This window comes from Diabrotica virgifera, chromosome 6 (genome assembly GCF_917563875.1).
Source record: "Diabrotica virgifera virgifera chromosome 6, PGI_DIABVI_V3a".
Lineage (NCBI taxonomy): Eukaryota > Metazoa > Arthropoda > Insecta > Coleoptera > Chrysomelidae > Diabrotica > Diabrotica virgifera.
The window spans coordinates 151408606-151433239 of record NC_065448.1 but is presented as its reverse complement, the minus strand read 5'-3'; the positions used below and the strand labels follow the sequence as shown (position 1 = coordinate 151433239).

At 31.1% G+C, this 24634-nt stretch overlaps 1 protein-coding gene across 1 annotated transcript in view; it reads right to left on the bottom strand.

Annotated features, from left to right (window-relative positions):
• Positions 1 to 15823, bottom strand: part of LOC114332567 (long-chain fatty acid transport protein 4) — a gene marked incomplete in the record, with an annotated part of 350190 nt that extends 334367 nt beyond the window's left edge. The window contains 1 exon segment of the mRNA XM_050654162.1: positions 15631 to 15823. Coding sequence (XP_050510119.1) covers positions 15631 to 15657 — 27 coding nt within the window.
• Between the last annotated feature and the right edge of the window lie 8811 nt (positions 15824 to 24634).

Genomic DNA, 24634 nt, shown 5'->3' with positions numbered 1-24634 from the left:
TGTCTTATTATCCTGGCCTATTTTGAAAATCAACTATGAGCAGATACAGGACTATATGTACAGTTACGATCACTGAATAGTTTACACCTGAATTTTTATATTCTAATACTGTAAAGTTGCAGTGTCGTACGGATCTGATAAATGTCAAAGTCAAAAAATTTCAAAAACTTTTCAAAAATTTCGCGTGTTGAAAAATAAAATAAATCGATATTAAACTCCTCCAAAAAAAACCCTTTTGTATAATTTCCATTTGATGAATTTTTGTTAAATTTTGTAAAATATATTTATATTATTTTGATTTTTTAATTTTAATCAACTTATTCTAGGTACACCACTGGTAACGTCATTTTGACGTAAAAGGTGCGTTTAAACGAGGTGAAATTTAAAAAATTGGCTCCTAGATACGTAAGCCTGTAAACTATTTAATTATCGTAACTGTACAAGGTATTATTTTTTTTTGTAAACTTTTAATTTTTTGGTAAACATGATCTTGATCTCTTATTTTTGTAAATCCGCAAGAGATCACAGTTCTTTTCAATTTTATTGTGTTTCAATAAATACTGTCTGATTCATTGCAAAATACAATTTTATTATTGTCTTGTTCCCTTTCTCTTGTTTCTTAAGTACAACAAATATTTGGTTGAGTAAAGACATAGCTTCTATTTGACTTTCTATATTTTTTCTAGTTCTAAGCTAATAAGAGAATATTAGTAACACCCCGTTAAGACCCCCTCCCTCCCATATCTCTTCCGTACTCAGCGACCGTGGCCCTGTTCTTTAAATTTTGTAACACGAAAACATCCCCTTCTATGACATACCAACAACTTGTCAATTCAATTTACATTATTCCTACAGGGTGAATTTCGTCGTTAGAGAATGAATGCAAAAAACAGCAAACATATATAGACCAGGGCGGTTTGTGAACAAACGTCTATTTTTGGATGTGCGAGGTGGCATTCGGATTTTTGCAGAGAAAGTTAGGTGACAGCTTCAATAATAATAATTGACTTATGCTCCTTCTCAAATATGCCCGGAACATTTAAAAAAATTAAAATATATAAAAATTTCGAAAAACATCGATTTTTTTCTATTTTCTTTGCTTATAACTTTAAAACGATTCATTTATAAAAAAGTCGTAGGGAAGTAGAATAAAGATAATTGAATTTTGTAATATATTCGTCCGGTTAAAAATGTCTTAAATTATTAACCTTTCTGCAATATAGCAATAAATACAAAATAAGGAGGCAAAATAAGCCTATTAATATTCAATGTTTTTCAACCATTTTGTTTGCACTTAGAACCTTCGTAATTTGCTTAGAAAATTCTAAAATCCTACTTAAGTCGTCCACCAAATTTCATTAAAATCGACTTAATAGATTTTGCATAATAATTTTGCAATCTAATTTTTTTTTAAAAAAGGTAAAATTTTTTAAAAACTTTCTGAACAAAATGTAGACCATTTAGAAGTTTGCTAATTATTTTACATATTTTATTATAAAGAGGCGCTCTAACTATCTAATGCACTTTACAGAACTAAAATTGGATTATATAAGCGGCCTCGGCACTATTTTAAAGTTATAAAGAATTTTTTGGCTTATAAACAAATACAGTGAGGACGTTTGAGTTGGAATAAATTCATTTTCTCGAGACTGGGCGACTCTGGAGATAAATCCCAAAACAAGTCGATTTTTATTTTTAAATTATAATTTTTGGCATATATGTCTATCATTCTAGTGACGTTATCCATCTGGGTGTGATGACGTAATCGATGATTTTTTAAATACGAATAGGGGTCGTGTGATAGCTCATTCAAAAGGCTATTCAATTCTCTATTCACTAACATAAAGATTAACATAATTATTATAACAGGGTGCCCAAAATTTTTTTAAATAAATTAATTGAGACAAAAAGAAGAATGTATATAATTTATTTAATTCGAAATACATTTTACTGTTGTCCTAAAACAGGAAAAACAATTTTTTGGAATAGTTTGAGTTGGAATAAATTCATTTTTCAGTTATTTATCAAATAAACATTTTTTTCTGTTTTAGGACAACAGTAAAATGTATTTCGAATTAAATAAATTATATACTTCCTTCTTTTTGTCTCAGTTAACTTAAAAAAGAAATTTTTGGGCACCCTGTATAAATAATTATGTTAATATCTATATTAATGAATGGAGAATTGCACAACTTTTCAAATAAGCTAGCATACGACCCCTATTCTCATTAAAAAAAATCATCGATTACGTCATCACACCCAGATAAATGACGTCACTAGTATGATATATATGCAAAAAAATTATAATTTAAATACAAAAATCGACCTGTTTCGGGATTTATCTCCAGAGTCGCCCGTTCTCGAGAAAATGAATGTATTCCAACTTAAACATCCTCACTATATTTGTTTATAAGCCAACAAATTTTTTATAACTTTAAAACAGTGCTGAGGCCGCTTAAATAATCCGATTTTATTCTGTAAAGTGTATTAGATAGGTAGAGCGCCTCTTGATATGCAAAAAAATTAGCAAACTTCTAAATAGTCTACTTTTTGTTCAGAAAGTTTTTAAAAAATTTTACTTCTTTTAAAAAATTTAGATTGGAAAATTATTATGCAAAATCTATTATATCGATTTTAATAAAATTCGGTGGATGGATTAATTATGTTGTAAGAATTTTCTAAGCGAATTACGAAGGCTTCTGTGCAGCCAAAGTGGTTGAAAAACATTGAATAAAAACAGGCTTATTTTGCCCCCTTATTTTGTATTTATTGCTATTTTGCAGAAAGGGTAATAATTTAAGACATTTTAAACTAGTCAATTATCTGTATTACAGTTTAAAATTCAATTATCTGTATTTTATTTTTATACGACTTTGTTCCAAAATGAATCGTTTTAAAGTTATAAGAAATGAAAGTTGAAAAAAATCGATGTTTCTCGAAATTTTTAAGTATTTTAATTTTTTATTAATGTTCCGGGCATATTTGAGAAGGAGCAAAGTCAATTATAATTACTGAAGTTGTCAATTTCATCTGCAAAAATCCAAATGCCACCTCTCACATCCACCTCAAAACAGATCTGGCCTGGTCTAATATGAATGGACACACCTAAGGGAGGCTTACATCCAACGATGGATGGAATAGCTGTTGATGATAATTTACCTTGAAGTTTGTATTGCACAATAGATTTAACTGAAACTCTCAAGGTCACTTACACCGCATCAACGAACATCTGTCGTGTCTTCTCTTCGCGGTTGCAGATAAATGGGTTTTACTGTAACTGATCTAATCAGTTTTTGTAGTTTTAATACTTTTTCAAATATTGATGAAATCGATAACCTTTTCCTTTGGAATATAGGAATACTTGTACGCATAATTTACCTAAGTAGAGCATGAAATTTAAAATAGTAGATTATTTTGGCAATGCGTACTGATAAGAATAAAACAAAAGTTTATTTATAACACGGTAATATCAATCTTAGATATTTTTGTACGCAGCATTTTCAGATTGATAATTTTGCACGATCACTAGACGTGGATTGAAATCATTATTTCCTGAGATAGTAAATGGGATAAGTACCGATACTGTTTACAAACTTCTTGATGGAGTGCAAGTACACAATATAGTTATTATTAAATAAATACTGAAAGTTGCGTAATCATCTTCATCTGTGTTATTACAGCCCTAGCTCAGCCTGGAGCTTCCCTAGTGTCTTTCTTTTAATATTAATCGTAGATATGTTTTAAATATAACATAATCATCTTTTCAGATTGATAATCATACACGATCACTAGCCGTGCCTTAAAATCATTATTTCCTGAAATACTAAATGGGGACAATACAGATTAACTGATTTCCCATTTCTTGACGACGTGCAAACATACAATACATACAATACAATATTGAAAGTATCATAATAATCTCTAGTATGTACTACAGTCCTAGTTGAGCCTCAAGCTTTCCTAGTGCGTTTCGTCAGTTGTTTCCATCCATTTCCAATTGTTTCTCGCGTCTTTATCTACACCATACTTTACAACATGAAGTTTAAATCAAAATTAACTAAGTATGTTAACTTTTTTTAGTCAAAGGAGGGAAATAATTTTCTTCGTGCAGCGAGAAGTAACTATGCCAAAGCTTTTGATTGTGTAAATCACGACATTTTGATTAAAAAACTAAATTTCTATGGAATTCGAGGTATTTCTTTGAATTGGTTCAAATCTTACTTGGATAATAGGAAACAACTGGTTAGAGCAAATGATACTGACTCTAGTCTCAAAAACATTGTATGTGGAGTACCACATGGTTCAGTATTGGGTCCTCTACGTTCCTTTATCTTTATAAATGACATCACACATCACTAATTTAAAAATCGATGGAAATTTTTTTCTTTTTACTGATGATACCAGTACCATTTGGAGCAACTCAACTATTGCAACTCTTCATGCAATTATAACTTCTAATCTTCTTACGATGAAAACCTGGTCTGACTCTAATTTACTCTCCTTTAACGTGGATAAGACAGTGGCATTATCCTATAAAGGTGCTCTTCAACCCCTGCTTGTGAATGACAGCCAGATCTCTACCGTTGATTCTATAAAATTTCTTGGTATTTTTTTTAGACAGCAACCTCAAATTGTCCCTTCATATTGATTTGTTATAAGCGTCGTTTTCACGCTACGTCTTATTGTACGTTTTGCGTGTCATGCAAAACGTACGACAAAACGGACGTTTTTTGAATAAGCGGATTTAATTTTTTCGATTCGACAAGACGTACGTTTTGCTGTTTTCACGCTACGTCTTATTGTACGTTTTGTGTGATAGGACAAATCCTATCACACAAAACGTACAATAAGACGTAGCGTGAAAACGACCCCTTTTATAATTAAGAAACTCGCCTCAGCCTGCTATGCTATAAGATCTGTTTCGAAGGAACTCAATTTAGCATCTTCTAAAATAACATATTTTTCTTTGTTCGAGTCTCATCTTCGATATGGTCTTCCTTTTTGGGGTTCTAGTACAGCTGCCCAATTTGATGTAATTTTCAAATTACAAAAAAGAGCAAAAAGGCCTCAGAAGAACAACCCATTGCAGAAGTTACTTTAAGTATCACGAAATTTTAACCCTTCCATCTTTGTATATTTTAGAAACTGTTTGCTTAATTCGTAAATACCTGCATGTCTTTCCAGCAAGGCCTCATCATGACTACTCCACCAGAAATTCAACTTTTGATGTATATTTACCGATCCCGTCTTCTGAGTTAGTAAAGAAATCTATATTATATTCCGCAAAAAAACTATACAACCATCTCCCTTTACAACTTAAATCTGCAACATCTTTCCCCAAGTTCCGTAAAATGACAAAAGCCCATCTATCTAAAAGACCATAATATTATTCAGTAGAAGAGTTTCTTAATGACTAACTAAGAAATTACAGTAATGTACAAGTAACTAAAGTATATTTTTATCTATATTTGGGTGTCACATACAGCAGCTTAAACTTATTAGTTCCTATGTTTGTATTTTATTATATGTTGTATATATTCAATTTGAAATTAATATTAACTTTGCAATATATTGGTTTTGTTTTTTGCTTCACTTTTTTAACTTGTATATTTTTTTTATATTGACGATTTATCTAATTTCAGAAAATTGTATTTGTTATTGTTATTTTTTTTGTGACTCTATGTTAAGCTTTGTCCATAAAATTGTATAATTTTCAGTTACAATAAAGCATATTTCTATTCTATTCTAAGTTACATAAACTAAACATCTAAAAATTTCAGGAAACAGCAGCAATGACCAATGTTATAAAAAATTAACAAGGAAAAGAAAGAATTTTTCCTGTAGCTGGCTGTATACTACCAATCACAAAAATTTATTGAAAAATCCTTTGTAAAAGGTATAAGAACTTTTATTAAAATCCCTTTAAGGGCTACATCACAACAGAACGTTTTCGATTTTCTTACAAAATCATCATCAGTGTTAAAATAAACAGGTTGAATGCTAGCTGAGCCATCAAAGAAATACCAGGGTGAGAACCCTTTAACTGGTATATAGTTGTTTTCCAAATGCATCTTTGTTCTTCTTCTTCGTATAGTCATTCACGTCAACATCTGAACATAAGCCTCTTCAAGTCTTCCTTTCCATAATTTTTTTATTGTTCTTTACTTGTAGCCAATTTTTCCCGGCAGTACGTTTCCGATCATCTGTCCATCTCTGGGTCTTTTGTGTTGGTATGGTCTCCAGGTTAGAATTATTCTGTGCCATTTGTTATAAATGCATATCTGCTTGAAATTTATTATGATGGATATAATTTATAAGGAAATATGCCCTTAAGTAAAGTATGAACCTACCCATCATGTGGGATGTACAGTGAGTTGTTTTTGTCTCTACATTACGACAGTCAGATGGCAACTGGCCATATGGACTTTCAAGCAAATATGCCTTTATAAAACAACTAGGTATATACCATTTAAAGGGTTCTCACCCTGGTATTTCTTTGATGGCTCAGCTAGCATTCAACCTGTTCATTTTAACACTGATGATAATTATTTTGAAAGGAAATCGAAAACGTTTTGTTATGATGTAGCCCTTAAAGCAGTTTTTACAAAGGATTTTTCAATAAAATTACTCAATGTCATAAGTTTCAGCTTTTTATAGAAAATTGTGAAGAAACTAACTTCTCTTTGGCCGGTCCCAAGCCCGGTTAAGAAAGGAGAAGGGTGAAAGGGCTGACTCTAGATCTTGGGGTACTCACTGATGCCGATAAGTGGACTACCAAGAAACTTCTTAATATAGAAGTACAGAAGAGCTAACAAATAGTCAGTAAATCCTATTTCAGAATGAGAAGAATGAAGGCGAGCCCAAAACTGGGGCTACTCGGCTAAGCGTGGAAGGCCCTACAGTCCCTACAGACCCTAGCCACTTCAGCAGGATTGTAGGTTGTGGAGATGGTCCTGCTCATCACACGGAAAAAATTGATTGCAAGAAATCCTAGAAAGAAAAAGCCAGATAGTCCTAACGGAAAACGACCCAGTTTACAAAAAAGTTAATAGTCCTGGTTCCCGCGTACCAAAAAAAGAATGTGTGTGTACTTTGTACGCACGTAAGAAGTTATACTTCTATTAGATAATTTCAAAGAAATAAATATACTTAACAGGTTATTTGTATTTTATTTAAATATTAATCTAACTTTCTTACCTATCACTTTTAAAAAATTTTTATTAAAATGATACCAAAAATTAAAAAAAAAAGAATATGAATCGTCAGGGATTTGAACCCAGAACCTCTCGATCTCCGGTCACACGCTCTCCCACGGAGCTATATTCCCTTCGCTTTGACAGGTTACAAGATTTCTCATACATACTGACAAATTTAATAGACCAAGTCAAATATACAAAAATACTTTAAATACTTACTCTTATTATAAAATATCTTATTCCCGAGAAAGACAAATCCAAAGACACAAAAATTATAATAAATAATACATTTACTAAAAACACTAATATATCCTTTTAATGACTTATTTGCGCTGACAGCACTGATACATACATTTGAAAGATTAGAAACGAACTGCATACTGTCTGTGTGCGCATGCGCCTGGTATTATAAAATTTCAATCTCGATCGTAAAGGAGTATAACTTCAAAAAAGTTGATTAATAGGGGAAGTTTTAATTGTGCAACAGTTTAAAAATTTGGAACGTCAGATTACGAATACGTCCCATGTATTTTGTCGGACAGAACTTCCAATTGATTTGTTACCCTTTCATTAAACTCTCATGCAAAAATCAGACTGGTATTTATCACGAACTGGGCATGTTAATAAGCTCGACACGTAGGAATGTCAAATGACAGGAATTATGACAGGTGATAGATAGCAGTCTGATTTTTGAATGAGAGTTTAATGAAAGGGTAACAAATCAATTTGAAGTTCTGTCCGACAAAATACATGGGACGTTTTCGTAGTCTGACGTTCCAAATTTTTAACCTGTTCCACAATTAAAACTTCCCCTGTTCCAGTGTTCCCGTACATCAAAGTTTGTCCGACTAGACTCCGTTAAGCTATTAACAAATTTCCTTTTTGAAGTTATACTTCTTTACGATCGAGAGTGAAATTTTATAATAACGGGTGCATGCGCACACAGACAGTATGTAGTTCGTTACTAATCTTTCAAGATATGTATGTATCAGCGCTGTCAGCGCAAATAAGTCATTAAAAGGATATATTAGTGTTTTTAGTAAATGTATTATTTATATAATTTTTGTGTCTTTGGATTTGTCTTCCTCGGGAATAAGATATTTTATAATAATAGTAAGTATATTTAAAGTATTTTTGTATACTTTACTTGGTCTATTAAATTTGTCAGTATGTATGAGAAATCTTGTAACCTGTCAAAACGAAATATAGCTCAGTGGGAGAGCGTGTGACCGGAGATCGAGAGGTCCTGGGTTCAAATCCCGGATGATTCATATTGTTTTTTTTTTAATTTTTTGTATCGTTTTAATAAAATTTTTTTAAAAGTGGTAGGTAAGAAAGTTAGTTTAATATTTAAATAAAATACAAATAACCTGTTAAGTATATTTATTTCTTTGAAATTATATAATAGAAGTATAACTTCTTACGTGCGTACAAAGTACACACACATTCTTTTTTTTTTTGGTACGCGGGATCCAGGCCTTTAATGTTACAAGACTTAGTACGATAAATCGTAGAATTTGGTATGTTCATTTAAAAATGGAGTGGATATCTACAAATAAACGGATATCTTTGGATGATGAAAGGTGAATGTGTAAAGAGTGTGAGAGGCATGCCTGAGAGAGTAAAAATTAGCACTCAGAAAGGTGTGGGAGAGATTGATAAATTTCAGGTGAAAGTAGGATTGCACCTTAGACCTTATTTTGTTCTCATTACTGTTAGATCAGAACAGATTTAGAACAAAACTAGAACAGTGCAGAAAATGTATTGAGGAACAAGTTTACAACTTAGTATGTAGGACAAAAACAGAATATTTGGGATGTTCATTTAAAGATGGAGGTAGGTACTACAAACAATATGATATTTTCTGATGGTGAAATGACTGTGAAAGGTAATAGTTTTAAGTAACTGTGAAGGTACCATAGAGTAATGAGGAAATATACTGACCGGCATGAAAAACGGGCACCCCATAATATATTATAGCCTTTTTTTTATAGATTTTTATAGATTTTTTTAATATATTATAGCCTTATTCTTTAACAATATCGCTGTAATAATATTGTTGCTAGACATGTAAATTGTCATTGTATACCGGGTGTAACAATCAAACTGTGTTTTTTTCTCAAAGTTCTAGCATCATTTATAGGTCTAGCATCTATATAAAATACTAAAATTAAAACTCGACTATAGCCTTAGGTTTTCTTAACATTCTGTTTTTTGATTCATTCGCCTATGTTAAATAATAACAAAGGTAGGTACTTTAACAACTAGCCATGTTCTTCATCAATACAGGGTGTTTCTAAATAAGTGCGACAAACTTTAAGAGATAATCCTGCGTAAAAAAATAATGACCGTTGCTTTATAAACAAATGTCCGCATATGCTTCGTTTCCAATATACGGGATAATGTTGATTTTTTTTTACAAATTGACGATTAATTTATTGCTCTAAAAGTTAGCTAAAAGCAAGTCTAAAAGCTTTTAAGAGGCAGTTATTGCGCATTTTTGACATACAATTAAGAATTTTATATTTACCACTATAAAATTCTTAATTGTATGTCAAAAAATGCGCAATAACTACCTCTCAAAACCTACCAAATTTCATTTGCATATCTCAACTGGTTTTAGAGCAAAAAATAAATCGTCAGTTTCTAAGAAAAAATTTAACTTCCGCCTTCCCCTATCTCGGAAACAAAGCATTTGCGGACATATGGTTATAAAGCAAACGGTCATTATTTTTGCATGCAGAATTATCCGTTAAAGTTTCGAACTTATTTAGAAACATCCTATATTGATGAAGAAGATGGCTAGTTGTTAAAGTACCTAACATTTTTATTATCCAACATAAGCGAATGAATTAAAAAAACCGAATGTTAAGAAAACTTAAGGCTATAGTATAGTAGGGTTTTAATTTCAGTATTTTTAAATGCTAGAACAGGGGTCACCAATTATGTTCCCTGCAGGTCCGTTTCGAAAACCTATGACACATACGGGGTCCGGATTTAATGCTACCTGTGTTTGGTTATTCTAATTCAGGGTCTTTGCGGATTCTTGTTAAAAAATATCCCCTATCAAATCAGAAGGATGCCGGGCGAAATTTTTCAGCAGAAATTGTTTAACAACTTTTTTACAAATTCAAAACATTACCCTTTTTGCCCCCGAAAATGTGTTTTAGCATTTTTGGGTCATCTTACACAAAGAAGATTTTCCGTCATTTTCATTTCATTTGATTTTTTCTGTCATTTTTCTCAAAAGTTGATAGATTTCGAGTTTTAAACGATTTAAAATCTAAAACATGCGAAAATAAATATTTTCGAAGCTTGAAAATTCATGTGTAAATTATTATTATTTTTGAGGTTGTCAAGTGCCTAAGACATTAGTAAGAGTAAGAAAAATTACATTTTTTATTATGTACAACCTGTCTGAAGCTTGGAGTGAGTTTAGTGCAACTGATTCTCATTAGGGAGTGGAGATATTCATCTGTTAGCTGAGATCTGCAACGTTTTTAATAAGGAATAAGCCACAATTAAAATGAAAAAAATAACTTTATCAACGTTTCGACGCCCAAAGTTATTTTTTTTTGATAAAGTTATTTTTTTCATTTTAATTGTGGCTTATTTCCCATATAAATAGTTAATCATAGAAATGCCACAAGGAAATAGCTTCAGAACAACGTTTTTAATAAAGTTCATTCTTAAAAACGCGGCTTCGCCACATAAGTTGAGCCAAACATATACACAATTTCATGGCCAAACATTTTCAAAACTGTCAAACACTATATTCTGAATTGAATGGCGGTCCGCACACAACTAGCCTACGGTCCGGATGCGGACCGCGGTCCGCCAATTGGTGACCCCTGTGCTAGAATATTCCACAGGGTGTGGTTAACTTTGAGCAAGAAAACACAGTTTACCTGTCTAGCAACAATATTATTTCAGCGATACTGTTAAAGAATAAGGCTATGTATAACATGTTAAAAAAATCACTTAAATCGGACAACAGGTTTAGGAATTTCGAAACATCAAAAATGACCCATTTTGTGGGGTGCCCGTTTTTCGTGCCGGTCAGTTTAGATCGAGATCATGCAGTAGAATTAGGGTTGGATGGAGGAAGTGGCAGAAAGCGAGTGGTATGTTGTGTGACAAAAAAAAAATAAGAAAACTACAATATTTGGGTTTTATAACACGTGGTGGCAGATATGAACTCCTAAAATTAATAACGCAGGGAAAGATTCAAGGAAGGCGCAGCATACAGGTAGAAGAAAAATGTCCTGGCTGAGAAACCTCAGAGAATGGGTTGGATGCAGCACAACTGGACTCTTTCGGGCAGTAGTGTCAAAAGTTAGAATAGCAATGATGATTGACAACCTTCGTCGCAGAGATGGCACGTAAAGAAAAAGAAGATGGAACTGAAGGTTGGCCAATTAAAAAAAAAGAGGAACAACAGATGCAGGTGACGGAAATGAGAATGCTTAGATGGATGAGTGTAGTGACCAAAAAGGATAAAATTAAGAATGTGTATATTCGATGAAGTCTAGGGGTGGCACCAACTGATGCCAAAATGAAGAACATAGGTTAAGAAAGTTTGGTCATGTTCAATGTCGAGGCATTAAGCACCCAATACGAAGAATTCCTGAACTGCTGGTTAATAGTGCGAGTATGAAACAAGCTAGAAACTTATGGAGGAATGCAATTAGGGAAGATGAACCCGCATAGGTATTCTTTGCGTCAAGATATAAGAAATTTGGCCTGGCGCTGGTGGGATGTCCCTACCGATTTAGAATCATAATAACAAACAACAAACCCTCCAGGAGCGGATTCGCTAAAATTAAGGGGAAAGGAACAAATGCAAAATTTTGACGCCTGTCAAAATTTTCAATGTGTTTTAAATGTAATCATTTTTTTCGAATCCTGAGAAAACTAATATGTAAGTATTTTTGAAAAATTTAAACGTAGAATGAAAAATTACTTTATTACCGACGGCCGAAAGTCCCTTGGAATGAATTAAAATTTCTTTTGAATGAGATATTTGAAATTAAAAATCACACTAAATTTTCTCTTAGTTTTTCACCCCTGTAACTAATTAAAATAAACATTATAGAAGTTTTCAGGGACTTTCGGCCCTCGGTAATAACATAACGGCTTAAAGCCGAAAGTTCAGACCCATTCCCTTAACAAAAAAATTCAAGTCTTCAAGTAGATATAATATTTTAATGGGGTTGGAATAATAAATATAAATTTAAATATCATATCATTATATTATTTATTACGTATTTATATCTATGTAGTTATAGGTATATTATTATGTACAATGAAATAAGAGAAATGAACAAATTGAAGAAATTTAAAAAATGAAAAATGAAAGAAAGGAAATTAATGATAACAATAAAAAATTAAAAAAGTGGTAGCAAAAATCAGAATTAAAAAGATAACATAATAAAAAATAACATAGAAAATAACATAGAAAAATAAAATTTGAAGTTTAGACGGAAAAAAATAAATACAAATTACAACTCTATGTCACTATCGCTGTCATCTTCTTCACTAGAATCGTTATCTAATGTTATAATTATTGGTTTAATATGTGAGGTTAATGTTCTGTAATGATCTTCCGTTTTTATAACATGTGAAACACAATTTTGCCACAGTGTTGGGGAAATCATTTTTATTTCTTCTACAACATGTGACCGATTCGCTACTTAATTTGGGACAGCAGTTGTTTCGCCGTAAACTTTCCTTAAGTTGGCTCCAGATTAATTCAATGGGGTTGAAGACACAGTAGTAAGGAGGTAATCGCAATAAATTATGACCATCACGTTTGGCTAATTCGTCTATAACAAATTGTTTCTCAAACACTTTTGTGTGAAGAACTTCCAACATTTCTTTTTTTGTATATGTTTCTTCAAAGTACAAATCATTGTCATACAAAAAATCAGATATCTGTTTTTTTGTCGAACCTACACCGGGGATTTTTATAATTTGCTCGCTGTGATACGTTGCGTTATCCATTACAATTACACTTTTTGGAGGCAAATTTGGCAACACCTTCTTTTCAAACCATTCCTTAAACAAGCTACTCGTCATATTTTCATAGTAGTCCAGCTTTGAATCTTTAATGTTTTTTGCCGATAGTAAAAAAGTTTCCCCTCCAAGCCAGCCATTTTTGGATCCAATGTTCAGAATAAGTATTCGATGACCTCTATTAATTGGATAATTGGGTGCACATTTAATAGAATCGTCTGTCCAACCTTTTTGAGCAGTGTCGTGGGTATCGAACCATGTTTCATCTAGATAAAATATCGGTCTTCCTTCATCTCTAAATTTAGATATAGCATCCAAGTATTCATTTCTCCATTTAATTAGACGAGGAGAATCCATTATTGATAATCGCTTATTAATTTTCTTGTATCGAAAACCAATGTGATTCAAAAATCTTGATAAAGTTGAAGGCGAATACGTAATGGAATAGTCTTTAACAAGTTGATCGTAGATTACACTAAGCGTTGGAACTAGGTTCTTTGAATAGAAATTGTAAATTACTCTTCTAATTACCTCAGCATCTTTTTCATTTACCGCTTTATGTGTAGAAAAGTCACTCCGCTTTTTACGAGGTTGAATTCTATTCGTAACAATTTTCCACACTGTTGTTTATGGCATCCTTGTCAGTCGAGATGTTGTCTTGATGAGGAATTTACCGTCTTCTGGATTTGGATTATCTTCTTTCACAGTTTGATAAACATTCCTAATAATTTCTTTGGCATCATCAGATAAATGTACACGTGTTTTACACTTAGCACTAGCTTCACCTACTTCAGACATTTTACTTGAATACTCGCGATCTAACCTTCTATCTAAATGCAAGAAAATAACTGCCTGAATGTGCAAATGTCAAACTTAAATATTATGTTTGCCCCCCTTTCATAATGTTCCATAATGTATGTTTTCTGGATAAATAAATGATACTTAATTTTACCTAAATACCTATAAGCACGAGAATTATGTGTAAAGCTATAGAATAATAATTAGAGGTATATCTTATCTTTAACTAATGCTCTCTCTAATGATTCTTTAATTTTTTTATTTAAAGATAGAAAGCTGCATTATTGGAAGTCCATTTTGTTTAAAGTGAAAACGATATAAAACACATTATAATCTAACTCCATAAAATTCACGTAATGAGCGCATTGGACATAAAAATTGTTTGTGATCGTTTGCAATTGATTCCAAGCAAGTTAATTTCAGATGACTAAGCGAATTCGTCTACAGTAAACAAAATTTTTAATACATTGTCTAGAAATTTTAATTTTAATAATTTATTTGCATTGATAGCTAACGAGTCAGTTCTGTAAATAATATAAAGTACGGCCCTAGTAGCTGTTCCAAAACTATTGCCACCCGTCGCAAAGACAATTGAGGGATTAGTAACGTCAACTATTTATTATGATACTAAATCGGTAGGGACATCCCACCAGCGTCAGGTCAGATTTCTTATATCGTGACGAAAAGAATATATGGATATGGATAAAAACAAAAAAATCTGAGTGCAATACTTTACTAACAAAATTAAACAATTTGCAAAGTGATTACAGATTGATGAAAGTCGACAGAATTGCAGAATACTGAAATAGTACTGTAATGTCGAAGAAATTATCATGAAGTTTTAAAAAAAAATAAAAGAATATCTATGCACTAAAATATTATCAAATTATTAAAATTGGACTGGGAATACGCTGGACATGTAGCTAGGAGCGATCTAAGCAAATGGCACAGAACAATTCTAACCTGGAGACCATAAAACACAAAAGAGCCAGAGGCAGGCCTCCTATGACATGGACAGATGATCCGAAACGGACTGCCGGGAAACATTGGCTACAAAAAGCGTACAATAAAAAACAATGGAAAGGAAGACTTGAAGAGGCTTATGTTCAGATATGGAAGTGAATGGCTATAAGAAGAAGAAGAAGAAGAAGAAAATATTATGACCAACATTGCTTGCTAAATAGTTGCAAAACGTGGATCATGAACAAAAAAAAATCAGAAGGAAAATAGAGATTTGGAAAAAATATATGTACTTTATAGAGTCTACAAGGAGTAAGGAGTAATAACGAGTCTTCAACGGATGAACTAGGTACATGAAGAACTTATGAAATAGTCATAGTCAATATGAAATAAACGAATAGCATTAACGATTTTTAATACAGTAAAATAAAGAATTAAAAGACCAAGACAAACCGAGAAAATAGAAAAATAAGACCACGTTCATGCTGCGGAAGCAGCCTATATCTATAAATGTTGTGTATTTTCTTGTTTATCAAATTTAAACTATCATACTACTCCACAATTAAATACATAATAATATAAGTATGTTATATCAATATTAACATTATATAACAATTTTGTAAAAGATAAGGTATTATCAATAAAACGTTAGTTTACAAACCTGACAACCTAAAATATTTGCAAACATCGTTTTCACACTCACAAACACGAATTAACAAATTCAATTAAAATCAACCGTGTATCTCACTGCAGATCTGTTTTGAGAATGGACCGTGCAATTGCGATATGTTTGTTGTGGATATTTAATTTTAATTTCAAATGTAACACTGCCTCCCGCCTATCTTGTATTCCACTGGCATGCTCAGTTGTTGTGGTTAAGCGCATGCGGCGCAGTAGACTTGCTCCTGATATCGAATCAAAGACACGGAACAGCGGCGTATTTAGCTAATTTTGGAATACGTGTATTATCTAGTTTTCACGCTAACCACAGCAATAAAATTTTTAATTATAGTTTAAATTTCAGTTTAATACTTTGTTTTATTACAGGGACTTATTTGCGCTGAAGATTTTTTTATTTTTCAGTGATTCTAATATTGTTTTCACCCATTGTACATGAAAAACATAGATTGTATGATCAGCTAATCCAAGATCCCTCAGATAACTTAAAAAAACAACGATATACAGACTATAAAAATAAATTAAGACTTTTAGGGGAGTGCATTTAGATTTTCACTTCGGAAAAAATCAAACAAGATAAAACTTTTTGTAATTTCATTAAGAAATGTTTAATAAACAACATATCAAAAAGTTCTACTCGAGAAGTGGGTGCTTCATTTTTTATTAAACAAATGAACAGCGAAGTTAGATGTTTTTTTAAATAACTTCGAAAATATAATTTTTAGAAAAAAACTGACTTGGCCATTGAAAAATTCAGAAAATTTTACAAAAAAAACCTTATATAAAGATTTTTCTAAAATTAAATCTCTAGCTTCTGTAATTTTTTATTTATAACGCTAAAGTCACCCTTCTCACACACATTGGCGCACTGTAAACTAGCGTTGGAAGAAGTGCACGGTTGAGTTTTTTAAAGGTAATTCTTTAACTAATACATCAAAAGAAATTTTACAAATTGGACATGAAAGAAGATGAAATAAGCTATCTTATGGTTGTAATAAAAAGAAATAAAATGTATGGACATAAGTACGGTGTGGGCGGAAAATGAGCCTTACATGAATTTTGTTTAAAATGATTTAAAAATGTGTAACTAATACAATTTTATTTATGAAACTCTCAAATTTGCACAACTTACCTCTCAATCAACTTACTAAACGATGTTTCATTTAAAAAAAATCTCAAAAATTTAATTCAAATAATGCGATGTCTCAAAAAATGTAATTTTTGAAAACTTCGTAGTTTTACAGAATTCCCACCATTTTAAGACGGTATTTATTACTCAAGTTTGAATAAATCTAATACAATTTTTTTGCTATTTTTTTAAAGCTTGGGATGTAATTTTTAAAAAGCACTGAATTATTTTAGTTTAAAAATGAAATAAACAATTTCTTTTTGAGAAAACTTAGAAAGATAACAAAAATGTAATACAAAATCCGAAAATTACCAGCTGAAAAAATGTATATACAGAGTGATCAAAACTTTTTTCTGTAAAACTTACCTAAAATACATTTATTAATAAGCTTCAACAATAATAAATGTTCAATAAAAAAATTTTTTTTTAGCTCTTATACAGTATGTCTGCGAAACTTGGAACGTATTGATAACTTTTTTAATATCAGTTTTACGAAAAAAGTTATTCTTTATAAAATACACTGCATCGTATATAACATAAGATGCAACCATCAAATATCAAATTTTGTTAATTTTGTACGAGGTATGTCAAAAAATATGAATTTCAAGAGTAAAGTACCTTTATATTTCACAATATCGAAAATTTTTATAAAAAAAAGTTGTTTGGAATTAAAAACTATGTTTTAATATGTAATTATATCCTTCTAATCGAAAATTTGTAATATAATTGTGAAAATTATTTGTTTATCTTATTTTTTTAAGAATGAAATTCCATATTTGTTTGATTGGATTCTACTTGTTTTTCATTTAAATATCCGCCATTTTGGATCCGCCATTTTTAAATTTAAATTTTTAATCTTTTATTCAGATTCAACAACCTGTTTAAAATAAAGACAATAAATGTTTTAGAAAAATGTTCTTTTTTATGTTATTTTTAGAAAATCCACATTTTTGATCCGCCATTTTATAGTTTATAATGTTAACATTTAAGTTAGGTTTATCAAAGCTCTCAAAAATAAATATAATATGTAGAAATAAATAGATTTTGTAAAGAAATTATGATTTTACAACTATTTTTTAAGTTATCCGCCATTTTGGATCTGCCATTTTATAATTTAAATTATCAAAATTTGATTCAGGTTTAGCAACCTCTCAAAAATATCCCCATATATGTAAACAAACACGTTTTATAAAAAAAATTCGGATTTTACAACTACTTTTTAAGGATTTTTAGGAAAAATCCGCCACTTTGAATCCGCCATTTTGAATTTGCAAATTGTAATGTCAGATTCGGGTTCAGCATAATCAAAACTAAAATAAAAACATTTTTTATCAAAATAAAATGTTGAATTCACCCATATTCTTAACATTATTTATACAAAATAATTGTTATTGTTTAAACAATTAATAAACAATTAGCGGCAAAATTTGTGAGTAGAACTTTTTACTTTAACATATTTATAAACTAACAAAAAAAGTTTTAGAAAAATATAACCTTGTTTGATTTTTTCCGAAACATTGTATCGTTTCGTTCTAATTCCACTCCCCTATTTTAGCTAAAACTGCAAAAAGAAATTATACAAAACAACGAATTGAAAAAAATAAAACCTCTTCCTCATCACTTTGGAATGTAATAAATTTATTGTGCGAAAAAATAAAAGGAAATACAAAAATTTAATCGATTAAAACCAAAACAGGAGAAATAATAACAGACAGAAAAGAAATTGCAAATGGATTTAATACACATTACAGCACATTAGGACAAAAATATGCACAAAAAATACCCGTTTGTAATGACCACATTGAGGAAATAGATAGGATAGAAAGCAGCATGTACTTGTATCTCGTTGACCAAAAAGAAGTGGTAAATGCAATACAATCTTTAAAAAACAAAATATCTCCTGGCTGGGATGAGATCGAGACAGAAACCATCAAACAAATTAAGGAAGAAATTATTACTCCTTTAACTTTTCTCATTAATGCATGTTTTAATCTCATAACTTGTCTCATTAATGCAAGATGGTTGCTTTCCAGAATGTCTGAAAATAGGCACAATCAAACCTCTGTTTAAAAAAAGAAATAAAGAAGACGTGATTAACTACAGACCCAGTGTTGCCAATCGCATTTCTCTAGATTATCCGATGATCGCTCGAAAAATATCCGATTTGTCACGAAAAGGTACGCTAGGTCAAAAATTATTCTGTTATTAAAATCAATGTTGCCAATGTTATTCTTCTAGTCCCCTTAACAGCCATCAAATAACAAAATCCGTTGTTCGTACGCTAATCAGTTGATTTTAATCAATTTATCATTATGATAATTAACATAATTGATTGATTAATTAATTATTAATTATCAGTTAACGTAACAATTATTAACATAATTGATTAATTAATCAATTAATCTCATAATTGTAATCAATTATGTTTTCAGCAACCCAACCAAAATATACGGGTAAAAATCCTTGAGTTGTTTTTAAACAGTTGAGGTTACATTATATTATGCGATTTTAAATGATGTTAAAAATATTTCCAGATTAACCCCTGGCATGACATGACATCAACCATATTGGTTGGAAAATTTGTAGGTATGACCTTACATGGCAGAGTTGTCAGATAGCACTATAATCGGAAAAAACGATTGTTGGAAATGGAAAATTAAATAAAAAAATAATAAGTCCCCCACTTTATGAAAAACTTTTTTTGGTTGTTACTAACTACTAGGGTGTTAATTTGAAAAATATCGCCCTAGAGAAATATATCATATTTAACTGACTTTTAAATCATTTCATTATTTATCAAATAATATGCCAGTAGGACATTAAAACATTAAAAACCTAAACATGTAGGTACGTAATCCAAGTCACAGAAAAAACATAATTTAATAAAGGACAAAATTCTCATTTATTATTTTGCCATATGTTACATCGTTTTTTTAAGGTGTAAATTTTACACAGCCAGTATTACCGATACCATCTCTAATCCCAATAAAGCCCTAATTGTAGATGTATCTAAAAGATTTCTCTTATCTGTTTTTATATTGAATACATTACTAAAAAGCCTTTCTACCGTAGCGTTTGAAAATTGTAGAACGAATAACAATGAAAATACTGTCTTTAAATTTGGAAACAAAGATATGTTGGCTTCATTTTTTAATTTAAAAATCTGAGACCAGTATATATCACACTCGGTATTGGAATTAATGTCTAAACTATCAAAATCTAAGAGTGCATGTTTTCTCCACTGTTATCCAAAGATTGAGCATTGACAAAGTTATTTAGAACTGGAAACCTATCTAATATGTTTTTTAAAGATTTTGTTTGGAATGATTGGGCCACCTTCGGATCTAACAGCTCTATGGTAGTAAAAATCGGGTCCTCAAATTTAAACCGATAAAACTAAATCGTGCGTGAATTAGCTTTCATAAGTTTAAAGACTAAAAACTCATAAATAACATGGGACGGCAGACGGTTTTTGAAATTTGAATTAGATTAATATGCCTTAAATGGATGCACTTGTGCATTTAAATTCTAAACAAAAGAATCGGCACATGTCCCTTTTGTCAAAAGATGAAAAGTATCGGATGTCACTAACATTGGTGTTGGGAATATGTGGATGAGAAAGTTTTAGTCGATGGTAGATACACTGAAAAATATCCGCAAATATCCGATTTATTTAAAGATACGAAGAAGATACGACAAGTCTCAAAAAGGTACGCAAATCGGATAATTATCCGCCGATTGGCAACACTGTACAGACCAGTCTCTTTGTTGTCTGTTTTTTCCAAAATATTTGAAAAAATTTAAAAAATAGATTAGTAAGTTTTTTTGATAGGTTTAGTATAATATCGGATTGCCAATACGGTTTTAGAGAAAGAAAATCGACACAAGATACGATTTGTAAACTAACATCACAAATATCAGAAGCTTTTGAGTCTAATAAACGTAGTTTATGCATATTCGTCGATCTCTCTAAGGCGTTTGACACGATATCTCACGAGATCTTGTTGAAAAAACTTGAGAGGTATGGTCTGAGAGGAAGGGTTTTGTCATTACTAAAAAGTTACTTAACTGACAGAAAACAATTTGTAGAAATTGATGGTGTCAAAAATGATCCTGAAGTAATTAATTATGGCTTACCGCAAGGGACCGTTTTAGGCCCTCTGCTTTTTACACTCTATGTTAATGACATGCTCAAACTAAAAATTGTTGGAAACATAATTAGTTTTGTTAGACTTTAAAATTATAAAAACATAGTTGCAAATAAACAAACTCACATTAAACTATGAAAAAACTAAAGAAACTAAAAAACTAAACTAAAACTAAAAACTAAACTAAATATATACCTTTTGCAATATATAAAAATTCTCTGCCAACTTTTATTTCATTAAAAATAAATAAAAAACGAACAAATATCTAAAGCAGAGCACATAAAATATTTAGGAGTTTTAATTGACAGGCACCTTAAATGGGACTTACAAATAAAAAATATTATAAGAAAAATACGAGGACTGCTACCAAAATTCCGCTATTTAAAAGAGTTTTTGGATGTTGAACAGCTTAAAATGCTTTACCTGTCTCTAGTACAATCTCATCTTGTATATGGGATTTTAGGATAGGGTGGAGTAGCTGATTGCCATCTGGTGACCCTTCAAAGTACTCAGAAATGGTTTCTTAAACTAATATTATGGAAAACGAAAAACATATCCCTCAGACCAACTTTTTCATGAAACTCAGGTTCTTGGTGTTCGGCAACTGTACTGCTTAGAGCTACTTAAAAATATTCATAAAGATAAAATTACTCTAAAAGTAAAAGTGTCAAATTATGAAACAAGAAGAAAATTGAATGTCAACTGTCTTCACACTTTAAAAACAATCACGCAACGGTCAATTAAATATTTTGCTCCAAGAATATACAATCAATTGCCCATAAATTTTAAAAATATCAAAAATTTTTGTTTGTATAAAAAAATAGTTACTGCTTCGGTAAAAGAAAACAGGGAGTTGTGTAACAATTTAATAAATTTAAATTATACTAGATAAAAAAAACATAGAAATTAGATTAGAAACTGTAAAATTAAATAATGATTTGTAAAAAAAAAACATAAACATAAACTTGTCAATATTAGACAGATTAAGTCAACAAGCATGTTTATGCTTTTACTTTTATTAACTATTGATTTGAATAAACGTATATTATTATTGTACAAAAATGTGAAAGCGTTGAATTATCAGTAGTAATTACAAGAGAGCTCTAAAATTATCGATTTGTATCCCGAGTGACACTTTTGTCAAAATGTCACGAGGGCAAAACAAATCGATATTTTTTAAGAGCTCGAGAGTAATTCGGTAAAATTATTTCATGACTAAAACAGTCTCTTTAAATCATTTTAACTAATATTTTATTGATATCTTCGCCTGAATATTTGCTAAACCTATTTCTCGGTGTTCTCTGTGACAAGTTGTAAAACATTAATTGGACCCAGTTATGCAACAAGGAACCAACTAACATTTTTTCGAAAATGGAGTTATTGGTTCCTATAGACTGTAATAGCTATTTATATAACAAGGGAGGAAAGTGCACTTTACTCCCATGTTATACATATGGTTTTTCCACCTTCCTCAAATAACAAGTCATTTTTCCATTTTTACTTAATTTATTTATGTAACTAACCAACAAAATTTATTAGAACTAGAACTAACAAGCAGGTACCTACAATATAACTGTCAACTGTCAAATATAAGTCAAATTATTAATGTAAACATTGTTAAATCAAAATAACAATTTACTGTTTTTTACCATTCTGCAAAATACAGGGTGTTTTATAAATAAACGTTAAAATTTATAGATACTTACGTAATAGAAAATAGATATTATACAGGGCGTCAATAAGTTATATTTCACGAATGAAATACTATGACGTCACTGTTACTTTTCCTCCCTAGGGAGGAAAAGTACAACTTTGCTCCCTACAGTCAGGTCCGGAAAAGTATACTTTCGGTAGAGGTAGGTGGAAATAATATTATTCATGTTCTGCAATAACGAACCAAACGTTCTGGAGCGTCAGCACCATCTAGTGGACGATAGAACCATATTGCAGATTAATAAATTCGGTTATACAGGTTTTCAATTTCGAACCAAGTAACTTTGGTTCCTTGTTGCAGGTATCAATCTGTAACATGCGACAGTTGGTTCCATGTTGTAGATTTATTTCAGTCAAATTTCAGTAGGTTCCAGATTATCATTGGGAATCAATAATTTGTGAAAATGTTACCTACCCAAAATAAATTTCCATCGCAAAGAGTGCAAAAAATTATGAGAAATGTAACGTTGATGTCGTCAACTTCCACTGAAGCTTATATTTGCAAGGTGCGAGAGGTATGTCTATTGTTTTATATTTTTTTAATTTCTTACCTTAAAAACATTTTAAAAATTCTATCGAATACATATTCATATTTTTTAGTTACTTCTATCTAATAGTATGTTATCATTTTAAAAAAGTTATTATTGTTTATAATTTTTTAAATCCTACTTTGATTTTTTTATAATATGTAAGTTGGTTCCTTATTGCAGAATTATTTTTTAGGTCCAGCCAATTAACAGCGAGGAAAAGCAGGGACCAAGTACCAGCAATAGTTCACGTGCAGAATTATTAGAGATCAGTAATTTTTATGAACAGGATATATCGATTACTAATGAAATGGGTAATAAGAAAGATTCTTATGATATTTGCAATGTGCGAGAGGTATGAGTATTGATACATAGGTAGTATGGCATAGTTGCCGCTAGGGCATCTATGCCATTTCGTTCGTTGCAATCCGGGACTGCACGTCGTGGTTTGTTTTGGTTGGATCAGATAGAGCAGCATATGTGCCTCCTGATGAGAGACTAATAAGTTTCGAAACCGGTAGAGGTGCTTGCTGCACTCTCTGATTGAACTAGAATATGGTGCGGCTGTATTTTCGTTTTGCAACGAAACTGAAAATGGTTATTCATTTTTTATTTACATGTTTACTCTCATTGGAGTACGAAGGGAACCATTCTCGTTGGAACTTTACCGCGCTGAGCAGATGGGACGTGAATTATAAATTGTAAAATTCCCTCATCTTCCTTAGTCTCAGCATCCGTATGGCTTGCAAATTGTAGAAGCCTCTGAGGTGTAACCAGAGAAGGTTCCCATTGTTTTCAGTCTGGTGGGATGTAGAGTAACATTATGTTATTCTATATGCCATTAGAGTGAAAACTTAGTCTTGTTAAAAAAAATCTACTTTTGGCTTATGGCTCGAAGGACAGGCAGGCCGTGAAGCTCAAGAAGTGGGGTCTTGTCTAAGAAAATATATTATCAGTAATGTTAGCGATAAAGTTGAGCACATTATTCTGCGGAGCGACTCTTGCGGGGGTCAAAACAGGAATATTAAAATCGTACTTCTATTAAAATGTCTTCTAGATGAATCACAGCATTTAAAGACTATTAGGCTGAGATTTTTAGTTCCAGGTCACACGTTTCTTCCAAATGATAGTGATTTTGGAGATGTTGAATGTGCTATTAAAAAGCAACAAAATATATTTTCACCTGGCTAATATTGCAAGATAATGAAAAGTTGTAGGCAAAAACGACCGATTAATGTAAATATCATAACACAGGAAGATTTTTTGAGTACCGCAAAATTAGGAAAAAGAATCACCAACAGAAAAAAAGTAAAACCAACCAAACAATAAGTTGGTTAAAAACTAAAGAAATTAAATTATGTAAGGAAAAGCCTTATAGCATATTTTTTAAAACGACGTATCAAGACCAGGACGATTATACAGAATTAAGCATAAAAAAGGGAACAGAAAGAGAACCTTCAACTGGGCCAC